Genomic DNA, 23,730 nt, shown 5'->3' on the forward strand with positions numbered 1-23,730 from the left:
TTGACAGTTCATTTTGTGTAATGAAGTGATTTATATCCATGATGCAACTTTCACGTCTTATGCATTTTGTCATCAATTTGAAAACTTCGTACAGATGAAGCTCCTGGGCCGAAAAAACTTTGTATCTCTCTCTGATGAGAGAAACTGAGTCAAACTTCCAAAAAAAAGATTACTCTTAGTATTCTATTAATTTTGCATCGATTTTCTGCATCGTAGCTTTACTGGCAGTCCCATAGACTAGAATCCCGTATTGAACCACTGGTTTAACATAAGTGTTGAAAATCTTGATCAATTGGCTGCGATTTAAAATTTTTCTCAATTTATAGAAAAGTCCGCAAAATTGTACCAATTTCTCTTCTACGCGTTTCGAGTGTTCTCTAAAACATAATTTTTTGTCAATCGTTATGCCCAAGTAACTTAAAGAATTTAGATTTTCAAGGCGCTTTCCGTTCATTGTAAAGACATCATTTCGGTCATGCTTAGTCTTAAAGGTTATGGTTTTACTTTTATCCTTGTTCAGTGTAAGTTTGTTCATTTTAAGCCAGTTTTCTGTTTGAGATAAGATCGATCTGTTGATTTTCCCGACAAGCATTTGCTTTATTTGATTTTGTGTAAACTGCAGTATCATCAGCATAGAAAATGAAGTTCGAGCATGGGCTGTTGGTTTTCAAGTCATTTATGTAAATAATGAAAAGAAGTGGGCCTAATATAGACCCTTGTGGTACCCCGTATTTGACTTCTGTCATTTGCGACTTCCTTTGTCCAGACTGTACAAATTGTTTCCTATTTTTCAAATAAGATTCCAAAATATTATATACAGGACCCCTTAGTCCATACATTTTACACTTTTGAAGCAGAATTTTTCTGTCAATAGTGTCGAAAGCTTTACGTAAATCTAAAAATGTGCAATAAGTGTGCTCCGTATAAGAATGTTTTGATGATCGTATCAACTCAACCAAAGCACTAACTGCGTCAACAGTTCCTCTTTTTTCCCTAAAACCGAATTGTTTGCTGTTTAAAATTTCAAAGTCTTTAAAATAGTTAGAAATACGATATAGAATAATTTTTTCTAAAATTTTACCAAGAGTTGGTAAGAGAGATATTGGGCGGAAGTTATTGGGCTCACTTTTTTCACCTTCTTTATGTAGCGGTATTACTGATGCTATTTTCAATGAGTCCGGAAAAATGCCTTCCTGAAAACATGCGTTAATCAGTTTGGATAGGTAGCGCGCGATTGTAGCTGCTAGAGATTCTATAAAGATATAGTTAAGATCCATATAGTCTTCGCTGTATTTTGACTTAGACTCCTGGACGAGTCAAAGCACTTCTTTTTTGCTGGTTGGTAACAAAAACATAGATTGAACTTGTTGATTTTTTAATGAACACTCACTTTGTCTAAACTTTTTATTCAAATTTTCACCAATTGTTGCACAGAAGTGATTGAAATAGTTTACTTCCTTTTGATTGAGATTTTGTGCTTTTTCTCGCTCATTTCCACTAAGATTTCTTATTAATTAAAAAAATTTTCTGTTTGATTTTGCTGCATGCTTTTCTATTATTTTATGATAAAATTGTTTCATTTTTACTTTCACCATACGTTTGACTTTTTTACGTTGGTCTAGGTACTTTTCTTTGGCCTCAGTTGTTTTGATTTCATACTTTCTCTGAACATCCAATTCTTTTATGCAGTTTCTCTTTTCAATTGGTTATCAACCCAGCTGTGATGGCTTTTATTTTTTACAACCTTCTTGGGAAGATATCTGTCCAAAATTGATTTCAGTAAAATTTGAAGCTCTTCAAACTTGTTATCAATTGTCTTGTATTTCTAAAAACTTTCCAGTTTTGATATTTCATGACTCAGAACAAAATTTATTTTTTCAATTAAGGGTGATATCTTTAAGTTTTTGCCAGATTCTTGAAGTGATGTATTCAAGTTTGTTTTTCATCTGTGTTCCTGCCTGAAAACCAAGAAAAACAGAATAATGATCAGATATACATGTTTTTTTAACTTTTAACTCTGCTGTAAAATTGCAAAAAAAAGATGTCTAAGTTTGATTTTGAGCATTCGGTTTCTCGCGTGATTGAATTTTCATCAATTATTTTCAAACAACCTCCTTTCATAATTTCCTTCAACGTCCCTCGTTTCTGATTGTTCTTCAAAAAATTGATATTAAAGTCACCACAGACGATATTATAAGATTGCGGCTCTATTATTAAACTGTCAATATAACTTTCAATTTTTGTAAGGGTTTCCGTGTTAACTGAATTTGGAGGCATATACATGCAAGTTACATAGATGACAGTTTCGACGGTTCCGGTAACTCTCATAGTGAGTGCCTGAAGTCCATTTAAATTACACGATTTAACAATTTTTGCTTGTAGAGATTTTTAAATAAAAATAGCAACACCACCTCCTCTTTTTTTTTTCTGTTGATATTAACGAGAGGTCTATAACCCTCTAGGAACATTGATTTTTTGTGATGAAATTCCTTGAGCCAAGTTTCCGTCAGACAGATTGCCGACGGTTTCTCGCTTAGGATTTCTAGTAATGCTTGTAGATCATCAAAGTTTTTGTTTAGTGAACGAATGTTTTGAAGCATGATTAGGAAACAGTTCGACACGTTTATCGATAAGAGTCGAAGTTTTAACTTAATTGATTAACTAACTAGCTACGCAGGCCGCCAGACACATCCTAATGTAAAAAGTTTACAAATGATTTAAAAATTAAAATGAAAAAAAAAAACAAAAAACTCAAAACAAAAGCAAAAAAGCAAAAGAACTTTCAGCAGGATAGTACTATCAAATGGAATCAATTCCCGCGAAAATCACAGGAAGAGAGGAGCAATGATTACAAATTTACTCTTCCTTAACCCCTGTCTTGTCAAAAAGACTGCGTATATCACAGTCCGAAAAGACTACTTGCGGAAATCACAAGCAGAGTTAAGGACAGAGAAATTTGCTAACCAAAGGTTTTACCAGCTGGTGGTTTTCTGCAGTGTCAGGTGCAATAATAATACTAATTTTTAGAATCCTAATAAAAAGATAAAATTGCTCTTCCGGTTGAACCTGATGGGAATTTTTGAGTTATGGAAACAGAAAGCACATTTTAACATAAATCAAGAACAAATATTTTGATTCAAATTTTGTTTTCTAGTTCTCATCTTATTTTACTATTTTTGTCGTTTGGCAGCGGGAGATCTTATGTCTACATCATCGTCCTGAACATTACGCTTTTAATGGTTGTAAGCTTGTCTAATTCTTCTAATTCGTTCACCCGAACGAATTGAGGTTTTTGTTCGTTGTTTGCAACGAGCACTGAAACAACGCAATTGTGTGTTGTTCTAATTAAGTTGCGTTTCGTAGCCTCTCCTTTGATTTGAGCCTCACATTCAGGGAGCGGCTCGTTTATGTAGATGTTGTTTCCATTGATTGCGTTTTTCTTGTTTCGTAAGGCTCGTCTTTTCTTAAAAATTTCTTTTTGGTCAGCAAAGTAGATGAACTTGCAAATAACAGTAGGCATATTGTTCTACTTCAGTTGACCCGGTACAATATGGCAAGCTTTGATGCTGGGTCTCCCCAGGTACACTCCAAGAAATTTATCAAAAAAATTCAATGTTTCGAGGGTAACGTCCTGTACACTTCGACTATCAAATGGGGGGTTAACGATTAAAACGCTATCTTTCCTTGAGTACCGTTCCTGTGCTCTGAGCCTATCGTTCAAGTTTTTCTGGTTTTTTTAAACGGATCAATTTTAAACGGGATCTTGACTTAAAAATTGACTTACCCCGCGCATGACTTGTCGCGTGATTATCTAGCTTGGGTGACCTCTATCTACATTTGATCTGATTATGCATTCACAAATTAAATTTTAAGTGAGTTCAGAGGTCATTTTATTGACTTCTGCATTCATTTATAAATCTAAACTTAGACCATAAAATTAGATCGAAATTAAATAGAGGTCAAGCAAGCTTGATAATAATGAAGTTACACAACTGGTAGGGAATTAGATTGTTTGAAAACGGTATGAAGTTCGATTTCCGGATCTCATTTTTAGTTGTTTGGTAAATAATAATTGCAAACTTGATTTTTTTCTGCTTAACAAAATTACATCAGAGTTTATTTCACGTCAGTCGTTTCGTTTGTTCTAGTGTTCTTTCTAGTGAAATAAAAATTTGATGGCACCGATGTTAACCCCCCTTTTTTAATACAGGCCTTTACTTTTTTAAGATTCTATCAAAATTTAACTAAGTTTTAATTTTGAAGGCACTCTATTGCCGCTTCAATTGGTAGAAAAAACCAATATTGTGGATGAGCGGAGTGGAATCATTTTGACAGACATTACAGAGCCTCCTTGTTACAATAGTTAATATGTTTGCACCTCGGATTGCTGGCATCGTTAGCTACAATCAACCCAGATGGATCCCTGGACTCCTTGTGTATCAAATCAATCAACTGGCTAGTTTTTGATCCAGGACTGGCACACATGTCCAGAACGTAATGGTGCGGCTGCACATCCAAGAGCAAAGGAGGAATTTGGCTCACTAGCTCCTGTCGTACAAGGTTTCCACAATCAGCTTCGGCCAGCAGGAATTTATGATACTCTTTCAGCAGCTCGTTACTCCTGTTGCAAGAATATTTTCAATTTCATGTTAACCAAGATTTTATGATTTTGGGTTGCAGCAATTAGCCATGCAACAACTGAATCTGAAGTTTGTTCATACTTCCCTTCAAAATAAATGTACCAAGCATAGATATACGATAGGTAAATTTGCACATAAGAATTTGAAATGCTATCAAAAGATATCAAATTCAAATAACCAGAAACAGCTTCCCAAATTCGAACACAAATACAATACTTGATATACTAATATCAAGGATCATAGCGATAATAAAGCATTGTCTTCAGTATGAGGATTCAATAATGTAAGAATATAGTTGCATTCACACTTCTTTAACCTGAAAAACTTGAATTACCTTATTTCGCTGCGACTAATGTGATGCTGCCACGACATCTGGTCAGGGTACCAAGTCGTTTGAAACGGCCTCGGAATATTTTCTGGCAATCCTTTGATAAAATCATGCATCATGCGTTTCGACAACAAACTGGCTTTGCTACTACTTCCAATAAACCGATATGAAAGTGGCAACATTTCCTTCAATGTGTCCAAAAATTTTGTCCAGTCCACCTCCGGGACTATCTTTTGATTGCAGTAATATTGAGCGAAAAATGTGCTTTCCTTCACAATTTCTTGCCAGTTCGAGGGTTCCAAAAGATGCGCTTGAGGGTCCGGCTTCTTAAAAGGTTTGCGTTTTTTACCCATCTTGATCTGAAAGCGGAAATTATAAAGGAGAGATACGACTGGAATTATAAACAAATATTAAAACGGTAACTCGAGCAGAACCGGAGATGATTCTCCATACCTCGCACATCCATAAGTATAAAAATTTAAAGGATTAGAGATAAGTCAGATTGCTCTTTTGCAATAAGCATAATTCAAAGTCAACAGCAATGAATAATTGCTCAAGTATTGATTCGTCGCCATAATTATTATTTGTCGTTTCGATGTTCTTTGACTTATATGGTACTTAAAGTTGCTATGGTACAACTAGAGACTTTTAAAAACGCAACAAACATCAACTACATTTTGAGGTGAAATCAATTCTCTAGTAACGGGTAATTAGGTTCCTAGATTTTTAAATATCTAGAAGAACGTTTCTAAAGTTTTCCAGCAAATTGCTAACATCTGAGTCAGATTTTCGACACTTCTTCCCAATTTTGCATGAAGAACTGTCTGTTTTGTAATTGTTGCTTCGCAATTGCCCAAAAATGTGTTCTATTGGATTCTCTGATCGGGACTATTTGCTGGTGATTTTACTACCTCCCGCTCTTTTTTGAAGAAAATGGTCTTTGCTTTATGCACAGGAGCATCATCGTGTTGAAAAATAAGATTTTCAAATTGCACTTTTTTCATAATTTTCCAAATAAACTAGAACCTCTAGCTTGTTTAATCATCTAACATACAGTATCCGCCCAGCTGATTGTATTGTACCACCCCCAAATATGAGTGATTGCCTGTTCAAACCCAACCTTTTGTTTTTCGACAAGAAATCTGTTCCTTCGCTGAAATCGAGGCCTTGAGCTTGTCCTTTTTTGCTGTAGTTTCTATTTATACGGTGTATTTGATCTTGATTTCAAGCTAAGTTGCCATGTTTTTTACCCGAACAATTGGGCATTTCGCATCGCAACAGAGTGGCAAACAGCAAAAGGACAAAGCAGCTAAACCATATTTTCTGTGTAAGACGAGAAAATGAGAACTTTAAAATCTCACGCCTTTCTTCCCACCTAAGCGCAAATCACTTTTGAGCAAAATAAGGCTTACAGGGTGCCAAAAACAATTGTGCTGCGCGTAACTTATTGTTACCATTGTGTAATTATCAGTAATCGGTCAGTGTTTAAAATAATTAAAAGAAAATTAGATGATTAGACCAAAAAATCGGCTATAAAATGTGTGAATTTTCTCCCATTTACATCGCTAGTCTTTGAAAACCAATCAATTAAGAAGACTAATTTGATTCGGCTGAATTGAGAAGGTTCGCAGTGTAACTAACCAGAATCAACCAATTGAAGGCTTAAAGAGTCTTTTCAAAGTATTCACGTCTTTTAGCTACCTTTATTTCTGTTTCAAATATAACATCACCCATTCAAACCGAAGTTTGACTAATTTTAACACCTAAGATTTTTGAACCAAACCAACTTTTTGTGCAGCATTCATTTGCAATTTAAAACAAATTTATTAAAAAACAAACCTAAATTGCCATTTTCTCATCAAAGTCAAAATCTTCCACAATATTAGTTTTGGGAATTATAGCACAAGATTGATTATTCTTCTACTGAAAACCAAAACAAAAAAACATACTTAACACAAAGTCTACGCAATCACAAAGAAATCCTGAAAACTCAACTTAAAAAAAACTTACTTTGTTGAAATCTCTTCATTCATCATACCATTATATAGATTGGTCAAACGGGGTTAAACAAAATAAATGTGTCAGGCATAAGTTCCTCACTCTCCAGCTCATCTAAAAGATCTATTTTATTTCGCCATTACATTTCACTTACATATGCGTTGAAAAGGCAAGAAAAAAATCCCAGGCTTAGTTATCCCAGAGGAAAACAATCTGATGTCTCTTGAAAAAGCAATTTAAATTTTATGGGCTTTCACTAAAACCACTTGTTTGACTCTGTTGGTATGGGTCGGTTCAAACTAACCTAACGAAAATCGCCTATCCGAAACGAAGTTCTTAGCCTTATAAGTTTGGAATAGCAAGACAACTCGTCACTTTGCGTTTTCACATCCAATTCCCAACTATCCTATTCAAACTCGATGCAAAACGGTTGCAACAAATTAGACAAAAATATTTTAAAAATATGAAAATTTTAAGCCAAAAAAGTCAAAATTAACAAAATTAAAAACCAACGGGCAGAGAGAAACAACTGTTAGGGCTAAATATCAGAAAGCTGCAAGTGGTAATATTCGTTTAAAAACGTCAATTTCCCACAAAAATAATGTTCAATTTTTTATAACAGAACATCTAAATCTTCGACAGACGAAGTTAACAGAATTTTTGCATTTTGTTCGCAATCCTAGAGAAAGCTCAACACTGAAGATGATAGCATTGTGTGACTTTCTAAGAAATTAAACAATTTTGATGGAGAGGTAAATTTGAGAACAATTTATTAAGAGAAAACTTTGCATCAACTGAATCTCCGTTGACATAAAATTATCCCCGATCATTTTCATCAATTTAATAAAACAAGAATCTGAAAGTTGATCAGTTTTATGGTAGAATATTATCTTCCATGAAAAGATCAACTAGCTCTGAACCTCTGTATCAAGTAACTTCTACACTTGTATACACTTTGGAAATATTAATTAGCATTCCAATTTCTTTGTTGTCAAATTAGCGGGCCAGGATTCGACGGATCGTGAATAAAGATACGTGCCGGTCTGCATATAAATTTTGAAACTTTTAAACAAATTGGTGAACAGCTAAGACCCTAAATTTCTCGAAGTAAGATTTGTATTTTCAACAAACAAACTGATAATGAGAATTTTTATTCATTTCTGCAATAGACCTAAGAGTATAATTACACCAGCCATATATAATATTTGACTCTTAGAAGTGATGTGGAGCAGTTTTCGGACCATAATGATTCAATTTCAAAACAATTCCACAATTAATAGCAATTTTTTCGCGTTATCAATATGTGCTCTGCAGTTAAGCTTAAAAAATCTAAAGATCTCCGAGCATTTATTTGACAACTACTTATAGTCTTTAGAATACATCTTGTTGCCATATAGCCATTTCCTTCTGTACTGATTCAAGTGTGACCAGTTATTTCTACGGATTTGAGATCTGTATCCTTACGGTCCTAGTCGCATGATGCCAAGTAGCAGCACTAAAGTTTATTGGAGAATTTTAACATTCGAATATGGAGAAAATACCAGGGTAAATCAGTAAAAAAGAGTGGAGATATCTTCGTTATTGACAAAACAGCTTTCTCAAAAAATATTCTGAAAAAATTACCTCGTTTTGCATTTTTTTAATATATCCCGGCCCGAATTCCAGTTTGAAGTTTATAGATTTTCGAAGTCTAACACCAATTCTTTTAGGGCCTAGACCACTTGCCGCGTTAGTTAGTTTCAGCACTCGCGATTTTATTATTTTTGTCTGAATAGTTGCATTTCTTTTTCCGTTATACGCCCATAAAAAACTGATTGCATGTTTTTTTCTTAGTATTTCAATTAGTTTGTTGATTAGCTCAAAAATATGTAATGCTTTTACAGAGTCGACCTTTTGTTTTTTGATCACTTCTGAGGTAGCCTATGATTTCTTTTTTTACTTTTTCTTTTTAGAGCACAGTACTGACCCTTATGGCACACCATATATTACTTTTAGAAGACTGGATCGTCGATCGCTACACTACGCAATGCTGCCTGTCAGTCTAATAAGATTTTAAAAGATTTTCTGTATGTGATCTCTCATTCTTACGAATTCCAGTTTCTCTAGTAAAATGCTGTTTGACACTTTGAAACGCTTTCTTTCGATCTATGAACACTGCCGTTCTCCTTGGTATTTCTTTCTCAATCCTCTCTGATACTTATTAAAAAAATTACGAGTGATTCAAGAGTTCTCTTTCTTTGCCAAAAACCAAATTGACTCCTATTGAGTACGTCCAATTTTTCAAGGAAACATCTTTCGATTTTGAAGGAAATGACTTGTTAACATTAATTGGATAACATTGTTTAATTGGGAAGGATCATATCGAATGATTCAAAGTGTGCAAAAACAAATTATCAACCGACGCGTTTAGAGATTTTACTCCAAAGATGAAGCACGTGTTCAGGCTGTTGCTTATGTCATCCTTTGCTCCAAATTTGCTTGAAAGCAAAAATTCAGCTCTTTTCGCAACACTTGATTATATGCCATCTCTAAAAAATTTCCTTAACATATTAAAGCAAATTAGAAATGTCGCTTCTTAATTTAAATGGGAATCATCTTTCCTTGATTTCTGTTTTAGATGTAATAATTGGCATTCGTTGAAACTTGTTTGAGAAAGCCACATAATCGGACGTTTTAGTCCGATGACCACAAAAGACCCAAACAGTGACGACAAACACCCCTTTAACACCCTTTAAAACATTTTATACTAATTTAGAATCTTCCATTCATTTTAAAAGCTTACATAGTTTTTACTCCTCTTTTGCGTTGATTGTTTTCACCTTTTTTTGGTACGCAGTATTGTAAATTTGTTAAATTTCGGTGTTATTTCTGCCATTTCACCATGACTTTTGCAAATTTCTTCTGCAAATAGTATTTTTCAATGTTTTAGCGAATTATTTAGGATTTTGCACTGTATTTGCGCTTGTGATTCGCAGTGTTGAAATGCATTTCCAATTATACCTAACACATTGTCAGAACTTTCGTTTTTCTTACTTAATGTTAACAAAAATATTTTCGGTAGCAGATTTTAAAAAGCTGGTCTAACGGAAAAGAAAATAGGCAGTTTGATGAAAAATGGTCATACTTCAATTTCACAATGGCTATAAGGCAACTATTTGACAAGCTCAGTTTATTAAGAAACGCATCATAGAAGATATCAAATAAGAACCACTCAGTGAGAAACCATTCAGTTAAACACACCAGTTGACCGCCACAGTGCATCGAGCTTGACAAAATTAGGCGAGTAAATCGAATCTAATGGCTGCGGGAAGTAAAGCTACATTTGCTGCTGCCCGAGTTACTTAATAGGAATCCGTCACAGCCGAATAAAAGATAAAGGCCGGACATGTCTTAGTCACCAGCACTGGTGAATTTTATTTAGTTAACAATTCAACTTGAAAACTGCTATTATTGATTTACTGCCTCATTTGTTGTGCTTTCGATCAATTCTCCTCCGACCAATATTCCAGTAGACGTGAAACTGAATCCCCTCAGATCTCATAATCTAGATCACGCTAAAATCTGCTGCCTGGAAATTAAAACTGACATCAATGAAAAATTAGCATTACATGAACTGCAACTGTCCCAGCGGAGCAGTCACAGGAAAACACGGCCTATAGAAAGGCATCTTTTCCTACGATAGAATTGTAAACAGGCAACGAGATTTGTAAACAGTCAGTATTTATTATCATCACTGGGGAATAGATGAAGTCGAATGCAAGCGTAGGTTGCGCATTGAGTGCGGACAAAGTGTTGACCGAAACATAAATTTATAGAATTACTATTCGCAGATTTACATAAATGAGTGAACTAGAATGGTCAAACTTATATTATATCAGAAATTCTCATGGAGAAGGTTAACATCAAAAACACATTTCAATTGGCTATGTTCTCTTAGATATGTTTCAGCACTATTTCATTATAGTAAAGGACAGTTAGTTTCGTCAACCATAGGAACAGACAATATTTCACAACTAATATTTAGACATAACCGACTGAAGTCGAGCGAATTGCTCTCAAACGACCGTCGATCAGGTGGCTTCATTAGTAGCCAGCTGGGGAGGGCTGGACGAGAGGGGGTTTAAAATCTCCATCTAGAGGAGGGTGGACGGGAGAATGGTGGTGGTGGGTGGGTGTATGTGTGTGTGTGTGTTTGTGTGTGTGTGGGGGGGGGGGGGGGTTGATTGAGGGTGTCCTGTTTTTTCACCCCTATTCTTTTAACCCCCTATATTTTAACCCCGATTTTTTAACCCCTATATCATTTAACCCCTCAATTATTTAACCCCTATATTGTTTCACCCCGATTTTAAGCTTCCTATAATTGAGGATAATTAAGCCTCAATTATTTCTATTTTAATTAATGGAGATTAAAATCGGGGTGAAATGACTGAGGTGTGAACATGCTTTTCACACCTCAATCATTTCACCCCGATTTTAATCTGTAAATTCATGGATCATAATTGTCAGGGACATAGAGCAAACGACACAATAGTTTAATGCAAAACTATAACAATTAGCGAATTAGTTATCTCAACTAATCCTTAATGGGGCAATTAAAAGCAATTGAAAACTGGATGTAACTCAAGAACATTTCTTGTTTTATTGCATTTTGAATTCAGCATGATAACTGCCGACTTTGAGTTTACTATTTCTTCAAAAAACAAAGAAATATTAGTTGTAGAGGGGCATGAGTTTTATGTTAAAAGATTAAATAAGTTTACCACTGCCTGGAATTGCTCAAAATATCAAAGTTACAAGTGCCGCGTTTCCGCTTTAACAAAAGATGACCAACTCATTCGCGTGAACGGTGAGCACAATCATAGTGCTTCGATTGGAAAGCCGGCCACACGAAAAGTTATAAAAGAGATTAAAGCCCTGAGTGAAAACCTAACACCCGCAGCAGCCGTAGCTTCCGCAATTTTACCAGTAACTGACGTTCTTTCGACCCAGTATGCGTTGCCGTCAAAACCAAATTTAATACAAACCTCGCAGCGCTTAAGAAAGGTTATACCAACAGTGTCAGTTCATGAGCCATCGGACCGGCATTTTGATATACCCGATAAGTTTCAAGAGTTTTTGCGGTATGACACCGGAAAAGATGACGAGCGTATTTTAGTTTTTGGCGATCGCCATATGACATCGGTTCTCGAAAGCTCCAAGTTTTGGCTTGGGGATGGAACGTTTAAACTATCGCCCAAAAACTTCTATCAAATATACACCCTTCATGTATATATTCTCGGTATTGCTCCTGCTTGTTTATATGCCCTCCTTCCCAACAAAACGGAAAGAACGTACAGCCGATTACTTGATGCCTTAGACACCTTTGCCCCAGATTGTAAGCCGGATAAGGTTCTCTTGGATTTTGAAATTGCCCCTATTAATGCTTTTCAAAAACATCATCCAGCTTCAATATTGTCGGGCTGTTATTTCCATTTAACTCAAAATTTTGTTAGAAAAATTGGAGAACTTGGACTAAAAAAGCTGGTGTCAGAAAATCATGAAGTGGCCCTGGCGCTTAAAATGATCCCTGCTCTAGCTTTTGAAAGAATTGAGCAAATAGAAAAATCTTTTGAATTGATTGTCGAGGAAATAACGAATGTGGCGGATCAGCAGAATTTGGATAGCTTCGTTATTGAGAAAATAGACGAGCTTTGTTTATAGTTCCAAACAAATTATATCAAGTGTCCACTATTAAACCGTCCTGCCACATTCCCCCCACAAATATGGAATCAAAGAGACGCAGCCATTGAGGGAATTGCCAGAACAACCAATGCTGTCGAGGGCTGGCATTATGGGATACAAGCCTTATTCAGCGGATCCCATCCCGGAATTTGGAAACTTTTGACTAATTTACAAAAAGACGCTGCGGTGCAAAAATTAAACTTTTTGAATGCCTCATCCGGTCACAAATTCCCAAAGAGGAAGTATGAGAATTTGAAAGGGAAAGTGCAAAACTTGATGCAAATTTACAGGGATGAAACTGATATCCATTTTTTCAGGGCTATTGCCAGTTTGACTTAGTTGTGTATTTATCGTGTATTTTATTATGTTTGTTTTTGTGTTAATTTAAATTCGAAATCCATCTTAATATTTTTGAGTTGGCGCCCTCCTTGCGTCCTCACGGAGTTACGTCGAAGCCTCATATCGTGACTCATTAGGGAATTTGATCCCGGGCGTTAACCCTATGATGGGACCCCTAATTGGGAACACAGTTTTGCAACATTTAGATATGAAGCTTGCACAGCGTAGCTGCTAGCAAAAATATCAATCTGGATTTCATTGGAAATTCTGTTAAATACACGGTTGAATTTTGTTTTGAATTGCTAATTTATGCCTGCTCAGAAAGTACGTTTTAAAATTTAGCTTTCATCCTTTCATTTGAAAAGTACCCGTTTTTCTGTCTTCTAGACTAGGACAGTTTTTGAACTTTTTTGATTCAAATCAAAGTGCAACATAAAAGAGGTCAGACTTGTCAAGTGTTCTTTTTCGATCAAAGGCATTGTTCTAAAAAGCAGTCTCGTCATTATTCTTTGATTTGAAACAAACGCAAGCTGTTCAATGCCGCACTCTTGAAGGTCAGTAGTTTTGTGTTATTTAAGTCCTTTGAACTTTAGCTTTGCTAATTGTTCATTTGGATGCCGAAATAGATAAAAGATTTCGGTGTTAAACCGATTTCGGGGTGAATAAATTGCGGGGTTAAATGACTGAGGGGTGATATATACGGGGTTAAATTATAGGGGGTTAAATAAATCGGGGTGAAAAGAAGTAGAACCTGATTGAGAACTGCCCTGCACAAGTTATCAAATTATGTCTCCTCACTCAAAGTTTTGGTGAACCGCATACTTAGAGACTATTAAGGTGTAAGTTACTTAATGCCCTCCGGGCTTTACAACTTTATACCGTTTTTGAGGACAAAATGTTTAAAGCGTCGTACGAAAAATCTGTCAAGCAAAAAATTGCCTTAAAAAGGACTTAGGTCTAACATAATGAATGCAAACTTCGTTTGAGAGCATTTAATTGCAATAATTAGCACAGGCTAGATAAACCTATTTTGCGAAAACAAACGCGAAACTATTTTGCGAAAACAAACTTAAATGCTGCAACAGGTAAAATTGAGATTTCAAAATTGGATTAATTTACCTGGTAATATGACACACAAAAATTCTTGAAAAAGCAAACTTTCAATCAATCAGCATAAACATACACCAATGAAGAAATTTGGGACTTTTTACGTCTTACTGATGCGTTTGAAAACGAACAGCCAAATGTGAGTATCAGCATCAAAAATTAGATAAAGCGGCTTCTTTTTATTAGTCTACCATGTAAGTATTTAAAATTTGGGTTATAATCCTAAATTTGCATGTTGAATAAGACTAAAAACTGACGTGCAAATTGAATTCTAGAAACAGCATTGACTAGAACAAATCAAAATAAAAAGCAAACAAAAACAAAAATATGTTTTGCGTTTTAAAAGAGATCGACAGGAACAAAAAAAGGCGAAATTTGTTTGAAAACAATTGAAAATAAATTGCAATTCAATTGGTTGAAAAAACCCTTACTTGTAATTGTCATTTGCAAATGAACATAAATTGTAATTCAATTAATTGAAAAGCAAAATAGTAGAAAAACCACTATTTGCCATCATGAAAGATTAGCAACAAAAGAAAAAAAGAAAGCTGTTTCTATTACTAACATAACAACTTATGGTGGATTGTTTGAAATTAAATCCGGAAAAATTAGATAATTTTCAAGAGGAGTCTATTCTGATCACGCCAATCCAAAGAAGACATTTTTTTTATTAACATTCTTTTGGGTTATGCTAATTTTCAAAGCCAACAGGATCTATTTCTTGTGATCATGCCTCAAGGCATGGTTAAGAAACAGAATAAAGGTAGAGAGAGAACCCAACTTTTCCGCCTTTGCGGTTTTCCTTCACTTCCGTACATCTCAAAATCGAACCTTCGAAGGCGTTTTTCCCAGCGGGAAGATATATAAAAACAGCACTTTTGAGCAAAAAACTCAAGGGTCACCGTACTCGTCTCGAAAAAAGGCACCTTTTGAAAGTTTAATCCGGCAAATATTGGCTAGATCTTATGTTTTTCATATGGGCACCTATCAGAACCCAGTAACAACCGGATTTTATCAATTTTATGGCCGACCATTAGACTATTGTCTAAATTGTGGGTAGTAAAATTCACCCAACAAACCGATAGTCATCTTGTTAGTACACAATTTTCTTCAAGTGTAAAAACCCAACGGACGGTCAAAACTTTTTCCAATCATTAAAAACGCATTTTCATAATACTCTCCAGGAGCAACAAAAAAATTGAAGGGCGTCGCATTGGCACACCCTTTTTGAAGGGGGGGGGGGGGTTAAACTATAAGCACCTCCCTTCACACCATGAATTATGCCTCAAAACAGTTTCGGTGAATCGCATACTTAAGAGTCTAGTAAGCCGAAAAGCTCTAAGAGAACTTAAAGCCCTTCGTTACTTGTTTGTGCCGTTTGACGACGAAAATTCGAAAACGCCAGGCAAACAACCGGTCAAGCGAAAAATAGCATAAAAAGACCGCAAGAATAATAAAACGGCTAAAAACTCGTCTGAGAGCACTTAATAAGAACAGAAAATAAAACAAACCAACTAATGTCGGCAGAATTGCTCTCGAAGGACAGGCGAGGCAATTTGATTTAGGGGCTGTAGCCTGGATAAATTTTTCTTTATGGGTGCAAAAATAGTTGACCACGCCGAGCTTCGAACCACGGAACCCCGATCCCTCACCAGAAGCACTGCCCACTCGGCTGTCAGGCTCTTCTTTTAGCTATGCTGCAATCGACCTATATTTTAGCAACAAGGTTTACTTCGGAGTGAAAATAATAGAGATCACTCAAAAATGAAGAACGAAAGTGGGAAAAAGTCACTTGAGAAGTGGAGGAATGTTCTAGAAGAAATGTGAAAAAACGGTCAAGCGAAAACTTTGCATAAACAAGACCAACACGTTTACAATAATTGCTACGAAATTCGTTTAAGAAAAATTTAAAAAGATGTTTTTCTTATAAAGAAATCAAAAGTGCATGTTATTTTGAACGATTTGTTAGTGAGGCAGGATTACTTGATATCTTAATGAGAAGATAGAGTAATTAATTGACTGAAGCGCTGAGGCGGCATTTCAAAATTAATTTTGTGAATAATTTCAACAGATAATAAAAATAGCCGTTTTTCGATGGTTTTGCATAACCTTTAGATCAGATATGCTCATTGCCCAATAAATCTACAACCAAACAAAATTTTTATATCGCCCACTAAGGACGCTGTATTGCTCAGTATTCAATTATTCGCTATCACTATTCCCGTTATTAACTTTTGCTGAAAATCTGCAATATTGAGAACATAAGAATATCTAGAAATGCGTGTGACCTGAAAATTATTAAATATTTTATCTTTAGTTTAGCATTATCCAGAAAAATTGAACCTCGCAAAAGCTTCGTTTCTTCATACTTTTTCCTACTTTCGTAAGATAAACTATTACCGGTATCTTCAAGCTAAACGTTCAACAAAAACCCTTTGAAATGAAACTTGGGATACGTTAAGATTAGATTTTCGTCGACCCTCTCTGGATCCATTCAGCTATGTTTACTGATTGTTTAATGTGTGAAAATTATTTCAAGAGTAAAACAATGACAAATCACACTGAAAAACATAACTGGCAGATTTCCAGAAATAGCCGCAGTGTCGCTGCAGATCTGCAGTCTAAAACATAAACGACTAAACGTCGAAAGAATTGCTCTCGAACGACTAGTGGGAGCTCTAATCAATTGCAGCCTGCTTCAGTCGGGCGGGGGAAGCCTAAATGGGACTAAGAAGTTCAATAGTGGGCTTCAAATAAGAGAAAATTTTAGAAAATCACGCGAAACGCTAAAAGTCAAGGGCGTAGAAGTCACTCGAGAAGTCAAAACGGTCAACCGAATACTTTGCATAAAAAAGACACACACGTTTACAATAATAAAAATCTAAGAGGGCAATTAATAAACTAGCAAAAGTATTAACTGCAATCTGGTAAAACGAATGGAAAAAACAAATTAGACAGGAAAAGAAAAATGAAGATGAATTTTTGACAATTTTCCATGAGTAGCGGCTCCATTAAAAATTTTGACACATTAACAAAAATACTCAATAAAACTTTTGTTCAATAAAACTGCATAAGACAGAAAACATCCGTCAGCTTACCGAAAAATAATCTCCAGTGATTCTCATTAACCCAATTGGGATTGAAATAAAAAAAAATTAAAATTAATTTTTGTACTTAAATATTTTAAAATGTGAGCTAAAATTAGTTTTTCGAAACTGACTCTGCTGATTCTAGAAGGTGTTTCTGAACAACTGCTGCTTAAAAGCACTTCGAAAAGAATTAGAAGGATGAAACTAGCCTAGAGAAGATTTCTCGCGAAATGTCGAAAGGCTCTAAACTAAGTTAAAGCAAAACCAATTTTTATTCGACGAGGGTAAAATCAGGGCAACTATAGGGCCGGCTGAGATGAAGGAGGCTATCAAAAACAGAGCAAGCAATACAGTTCGACAAAGGAGAAAAACTAGGACAACATCTAAGAAACCTGCTTAATTTTTGAATAAGATTCTCAGCTGTACCGACTCAAAAGATGCTTTTTTAAAGTCTCAACAGATGTTTAAACCAATTTAAGAAGAAGTTCCCGATTATTCTTTGGGCACCTATACGACACCCGAACGCACTGAAAAACACTTAACATGAGAAACAAGAAAAAACTACAAAAAACTGCAGATTTTCTTTAAGATTTTTATAAGAAATATGTGCTATCAAACATTTAATTGCTTTCACTTAGTAACAATAATCTTACAACTAACCATAATTAATCAATTGAATATTAAAAAAAACTTTGAAATGCAGCAATAGCAGTAATTAGGGAAAAAAAACTGTCAAAATTGAGCAGAAAATTTGGCCTATTCTTAAAAACAACTTCAAATGATAACAAAATTGAAAGGGCATGAAGGCCCACATGAATACTAATTTCAAGCATGCAATTTAGCCCAGACACTTAAAACTTGAAAAAGAGTACAAAAGCCGCTAAAACAATAGTCCAAAAGGGCGAAAGCACAAAAATAGCTCAATTTATCATATAAAACTCATTATATTATTGAGACAGTCAGAAATGCTCCCAAACAAACAATTACTTGTCAGTATGGTTTAGAACAACCACTTTAACGAAACAAGTAATGTAAAAACTAAAAAAACAGCTTCGAAAACTAAAAAATCACTCTCTCTACTTTCTCTTCAACTCATTCAGCCGTTTGACCTAAACACGTGCGGCAATGACTTTTACATTCTGTTTTAAATACACTGTTTTAAATATACTAAATTATCAATACAAAAGATGCTCCACCAATACTCTTTTGAGAGTCGTAAAAAAGACAGTGCCCCAATACAATTCAAATTCTCTGAATTGTAAAAAAAAAAATATGAGCGCTATAATAGTCGGCTGCGAAGCTGAGGTCGGCTATTAATAAAACACTAGCATGCCCGCAAAACCATAACAAGCAAATCATTTACACGAATAACAAGTTTAAAAGAAGTTCAGGTTTCTGTTTCGCACCGACTCGGGCTCGAAAACATACCCCTCGCTTAACAGCCATGGGTCTCACCACTTACGCTAACTATGCGTATTGCACTTGTCCTTTGCTCTTTCTACAGCAAATTTCTGAACAATGGCGTTTGTGACTCGATTGTTTTTGCTATACCGCATGCTTAATGAGCGCAAAAAAATGTGCATAATAAGAGCTCAAAACGAAATTATTATGCGCTAGGTTGCATGATTAAGGACCCCTAAAACATGTTAGATAGAAGCAATGTTAACGATTTTGCTCAATTGCGACTGATGTTTGAAATAATAGAGGAAGATTAGACAATACGACTAAAACCGCTCAAAACTTACCTGAGCGATTTTATGGATAATGGTAATAGAACCGAAATCAACAGCTATAAAACAAAACAAGTGTTGTTATCCTATTGAGGAGAGAAAACTGTTTGACTTTTCCAATTCAGTCTGGTTGAAGTTCTTGGTGTAATCTCTTTTTGCGCCTCCCGGTTCTTGGGGTGACTATTTGCTCAACTGGTTTTCTTGATCATTAAATTTGAGAAGAGAAAAATAGAGAAGTAAACAGAGGGAGAGAAACGGAACGGAGGAAAGAGAAGAAAGAGAGAGGAAAACACACACACACACAGAGCGAGAGAGAGAAACAGAGAGCGGGAGAGAAACGAAGAGAGATAGAAAGAGAGACAGAAAGAAAAAGAAAAAATGATCGCTCAAAAATTCGTTTAGGGGCAACAAAACTAACTGGAAAATCCCAGTGGTTTACGAAAAACCATCGTTCAAAGATTTGAAATTTAAAAAAACAAAGAAATAAGAAAAGATCAAGCGAATGGAAAGAAGAATTGCTACAAAGAAAACAATTGCCATTTTTCATCCCCCAAACACAAACACACGGGAACATGGCGTTGATTAGAAATTTTCATATCTACAAAAGGGAAGGTACCCGACACGCATTCGAACCCACGATCCTCAGAATAGCAGTCCTCCATCTTACCAACTGCGCTGTAAATACCACAAGCAACTCTCACAATCGCTTTTAGTTTTCTCAATAAACATATTTCGTTTACAATAAGAACTTCACAGTTCGGGAGCAACTAAAAAAGTAAATCCTTCCTCTTGGCGAGCATACTCTCAAGTCCTCTTACCCTCGTGGTAACTGCACCTGACTAAGAGTCTTGTCCCAGGTTCGGTTCTCACCCATCAACTTTGTGCCTTTTAGGTCATTGATCTCTCTCGATATGTTCGCTTAACCACGCGTCTCAATGAGGCTCTTAAACATGCGCCTCGACAGACCCCTTAAACACGCAAAAACTTTCTCTCATTTTAGAGCTTACGCGTTTAATATATAGGAAGGATTAGCATTTTTCAACCCCAAACACACACACAGGAACACAAAACGACCCAGCGTCGCAAGAATTGCTCTCGAACAACAGGCGGCATGGCGTTGATGAGAAATTTTTATGTCTACAAATTGGAGGTTACCGGACACGGGTTTAAACCCTCGACCCTCAGAATAGCAGTCCTCGATCCTACCAACCGTGCTATAACGACTACATACCACCCTTTCTCACAATCGCTTTTATCGATTAAATAAACATATTTCAGATTGAGAGCATTTGAGATAACACAAAAATCACAAAGTAGATCGTGAAAAACTTAGTTGACAGCTATGAGTGTTCTAGAATAGCGCAGAATCTGTAGAGCTAAAACTTTGCAGAAAAACAAACGTTTACAGTGAGAACTTCAAACTTAATTCGCGAGCATTTAAAAAACACTTAGTACTTAGGACATTGAATCTTCCCTCTGGGCGAGCATAACTTCAAGCCCTCTTAGCCTCGTGGTATCTGCACCCGAATAACAGTCTTTTGTCTCAGGTTCGGTTCTCACCCATCTACTTTGAGCCATTTAGGACATTGACCTCTCGAAATGTTTGCTTAACCATGCTGCTCAATGCCGCTCTTAAACATGCGTCTCGAGAGGCCCCTTAAACATGCAAACAATTTATCCCAATTTAGAGTTCACGCGTTTGATAAATAGGAAGGATTAGCATTTTCATACCCCAAACACACACAGGAACATAAACAAATCAGCGTCGCAAGAAAGGCTCTCGAACAGGCGGCATGATGTTGATTAGAAATTTTCATATCTACAAAAGGGAGTTTACCCGACACGGGTTTAAACCCTCGACCCTCAGAATAGCAGTCCTCCATCCTACCAACCGTGCTATAACGACTACATATCACCCTTTCTCACAATCGCTTTTATCGATTAAAAAAACATATTTCAGATTGAGAGCATTTGAGATAACACAAAAATCACAAAGTAGATCGTGAAAAACTTAGTTGACAGCTATGAATGTTCTAGAATAGCGCAGAATCTGTAGAGCTAAAACTTTGCTGAAAAAACACGTTTACAATAAGAACTTCAAACTTATTTTGGGAGCATTCAAAAGCGTAGTACCCAGGTCAGTAAATCGTCTCTGGGCGAGCGTACTTTCAAGCCCTCTTAGCCTCTTTATGCACCTGACTAACAGTCTCTGTCCCAGGTTCGGTTCTTACAGTGAGAGCAATAGAGATCACTCAAAAATGAAGAACGAAATCGTGAAAAAGTCACTTGAGAAGTCAAGGGATGTTCCAGCAGAAAAGCGAAAATCGGTCAAGCAAAAAAATTTGCATAAAGACAAACACGTTTACAATAATTGCTACGACCTTCATTCGAGAGCAAATAAAAAAGTCAGAGATATAATCTCGAATATGAGATTACCCTTTAATTAATATCAGCTGCTTAAATTAATCTGGAAACAATATTATATAAACAAAGAACATCCATATTCCAGCAAAACATGGTAATAATTCGAGCACTCAACAGTTGATACTCAACAGTTGAACACAACAGCCCCTCAGATCTCATAATCTAAATCACGAATAACCTATTGCCTGTAAGTGAAAATAAAATGGCAGCACAAAAAATAACACCTCTTCAGCAGCTGTCTTCTGAAGCAGCGGTTGCAGCATAACGGGGTCCATGGAAGGACATCTTCCCTTATAACTGATTTATGAAACAGGCAACACGTTTTATAGTCAGAATAAGGAGTCATCACGGGGGGCTTACATTTTTTATTGTTCAAACATGTAAATTACTCAGAATATAACCCTAAGGTTAGATATCTACTTGTTTTAAAATGTTAAAATAAAATAATCAGTATTGTTATTAATATAATAATCTTAAAATTGTGGCTGTTCGTTCTCATAGGTAAAAATAGGATTTGAAGGCTCCCATTTTTCTATTAAAGGGTACATTTTTGTGCTGGTCGAGCAAAAACTCGCTTAGAACATTTTTAAAGCAAGTTTTACTGTTAAAAATTTTTATTGAAGAGGGCAATTTGTTGCATTTTTGAACGCTTTTGAAGATCAAAGATTTGTTACTCCACTTCGTTTTCGTTCTCTTTTTGATGATAATTTGATTTGTTCTCTTGTTCTGTCTAGCGTTATGGCGACTAGTAAATATTTTTGAATGTTTCCCAGTGTCTTATATCTGTTTGTAGCTTTATAAGGCTAACTTTTGAGATAAACAATTCGGCTGGCAGGATACCATACTTAATGAGAAGATCAATGAATGGTCAAATATTAGTCCAAAAAACAAACTTTTATTCCCCAATTAATTTGCCTGTTTATGATATTTGTTTTTCGCAGTACGAGTTTGAAGGAATTCTCCACTGAAAGAAAGTTGAGAGAGTACAACTGACTTGAAAACATCAATTCTTCCCTTCAAAGGAATTTGAATTCTTACAAGATACAAAGAACGAATTGCATTAGCTATTTTACTTAAAACTGAGTTCAGGTGATTTTCAAAGGTTAAGTTTGAATCAATTTGTACTCCCAGATAACGACAAGCATGAGCTGATTTGATAACTTCACCTTGAAAAATTAACTCTGGATCCGAATTAGGGTGATCTGTAAAGAATAACAGCTCTGTTTTATCAGCATTTAAAAAGAGTTGAGTCTCAGTCAGGTTCTTGTCTGTTTGTTCTAATATATTTTCAATTTTCGGTATATTTTCATTACATTCAAATTTGCATATAACACTAGTGTCATCCGCAAGTTGAACAACATCATTTTCACTTTCCAGCTTTTCAGAAAAATCGTTGACATAACAAAAAAGAGGTCCTAACACAATGCCTTGTGCAACACCATGATTAACAGTTATTTTATCAGATAAGTCAATACCCAATCTTACGCACTGTGTTCGATTTGCGAGAAAAGATTTGAGAAGTAAAATTGTTCATTGAGAGTTTGAAAATTTCAGCTTTCTTAAGATCTCATGTGAAATTGAATTGAAAACTTTTGCAAGATCCAAGAACACAGCACCTGTGTCGTTGTTATCTTCCATATTTTCTATTATTTTCTAAATAAAGTAGAGCACAGCATCAGTAGAGGACTTTCTAGATTGGAAACCGAATTCTTTTTTGTTCAAGAGCGCATATTTTTCAAGATATTCTACTAACTGATTAAGTAAGTCCTTCGAAAACTTTCGCAAAAGTTGGTGTTACGGAAGTTGCACGACAATTAGTTAAAGCCGAAACATCTCCTTTTTTGAAAAATGGTGTAATGTGTGCATCCTTAAGAATTGTTGAAAAAATTTTCACTTGAATGCAATCGTTAAATATAACCTGAAGATGTGTTCCAATAGCATATTTTCCGGATTTCAAAGCCCAAGCCTTGATGTATCCCTGCCCTGGTGCTTTGTTGTCTAGATTGTCAATAACTTTATAGATTTCCCTCAAAGCAAAAGCTCTCAAGTTGAACTCTTGAAATTTCCGCTCTACTTTTTCGGCGATCAATGGAACAATCTGCCCTCTGTAGATGCCATTCCGCTAAAAATTCTGTTAAAAGCGTTACACACTGAATTCTGGTCTCTCGTTTTTTGACCATTTCATTGATGTTTGGACTGTTATTTTTCTTCCCAATTTTTTTCCAATGAATTTCCATGTCTCTTTTGAGGTTTCAATTTTCTTAAAAAAATCCTTTCAAAATTGATTTTGTGCTTCTTTTAACTAACAAGGTTTCGATATTTTTTAAATGAGAAAAATGATTCACCACTTTGCG

General features: G+C 35.6%; 1 protein-coding gene across 1 annotated transcript in view; it reads right to left on the bottom strand.

The window, feature by feature from the left end:
* LOC142342804 (RNA cytosine-C(5)-methyltransferase NSUN2-like) overlaps window positions 1–5,347 on the bottom strand; it is a 46,045-nt gene extending 40,698 nt beyond the window's left edge. The window contains exons 1-2 of the mRNA XM_075394383.1: window positions 4,975–5,347; window positions 4,379–4,621 (exon numbers count right to left, since the gene is read on the bottom strand). Of these exons, the coding sequence (XP_075250498.1) occupies window positions 4,379–4,621; window positions 4,975–5,321 (590 nt within the window). The 5' untranslated portion in view covers window positions 5,322–5,347. The remainder of the gene's footprint in view (window positions 1–4,378; window positions 4,622–4,974) is intronic.
* Window positions 5,348–23,730: the final 18,383 nt, after the last annotated feature.

Source organism: Convolutriloba macropyga, chromosome 7 (genome assembly GCF_964194025.1).
Source record: "Convolutriloba macropyga chromosome 7, txConMacr16.3, whole genome shotgun sequence".
Classification (NCBI taxonomy): Eukaryota; Metazoa; Xenacoelomorpha; order Acoela; family Convolutidae; genus Convolutriloba; species Convolutriloba macropyga.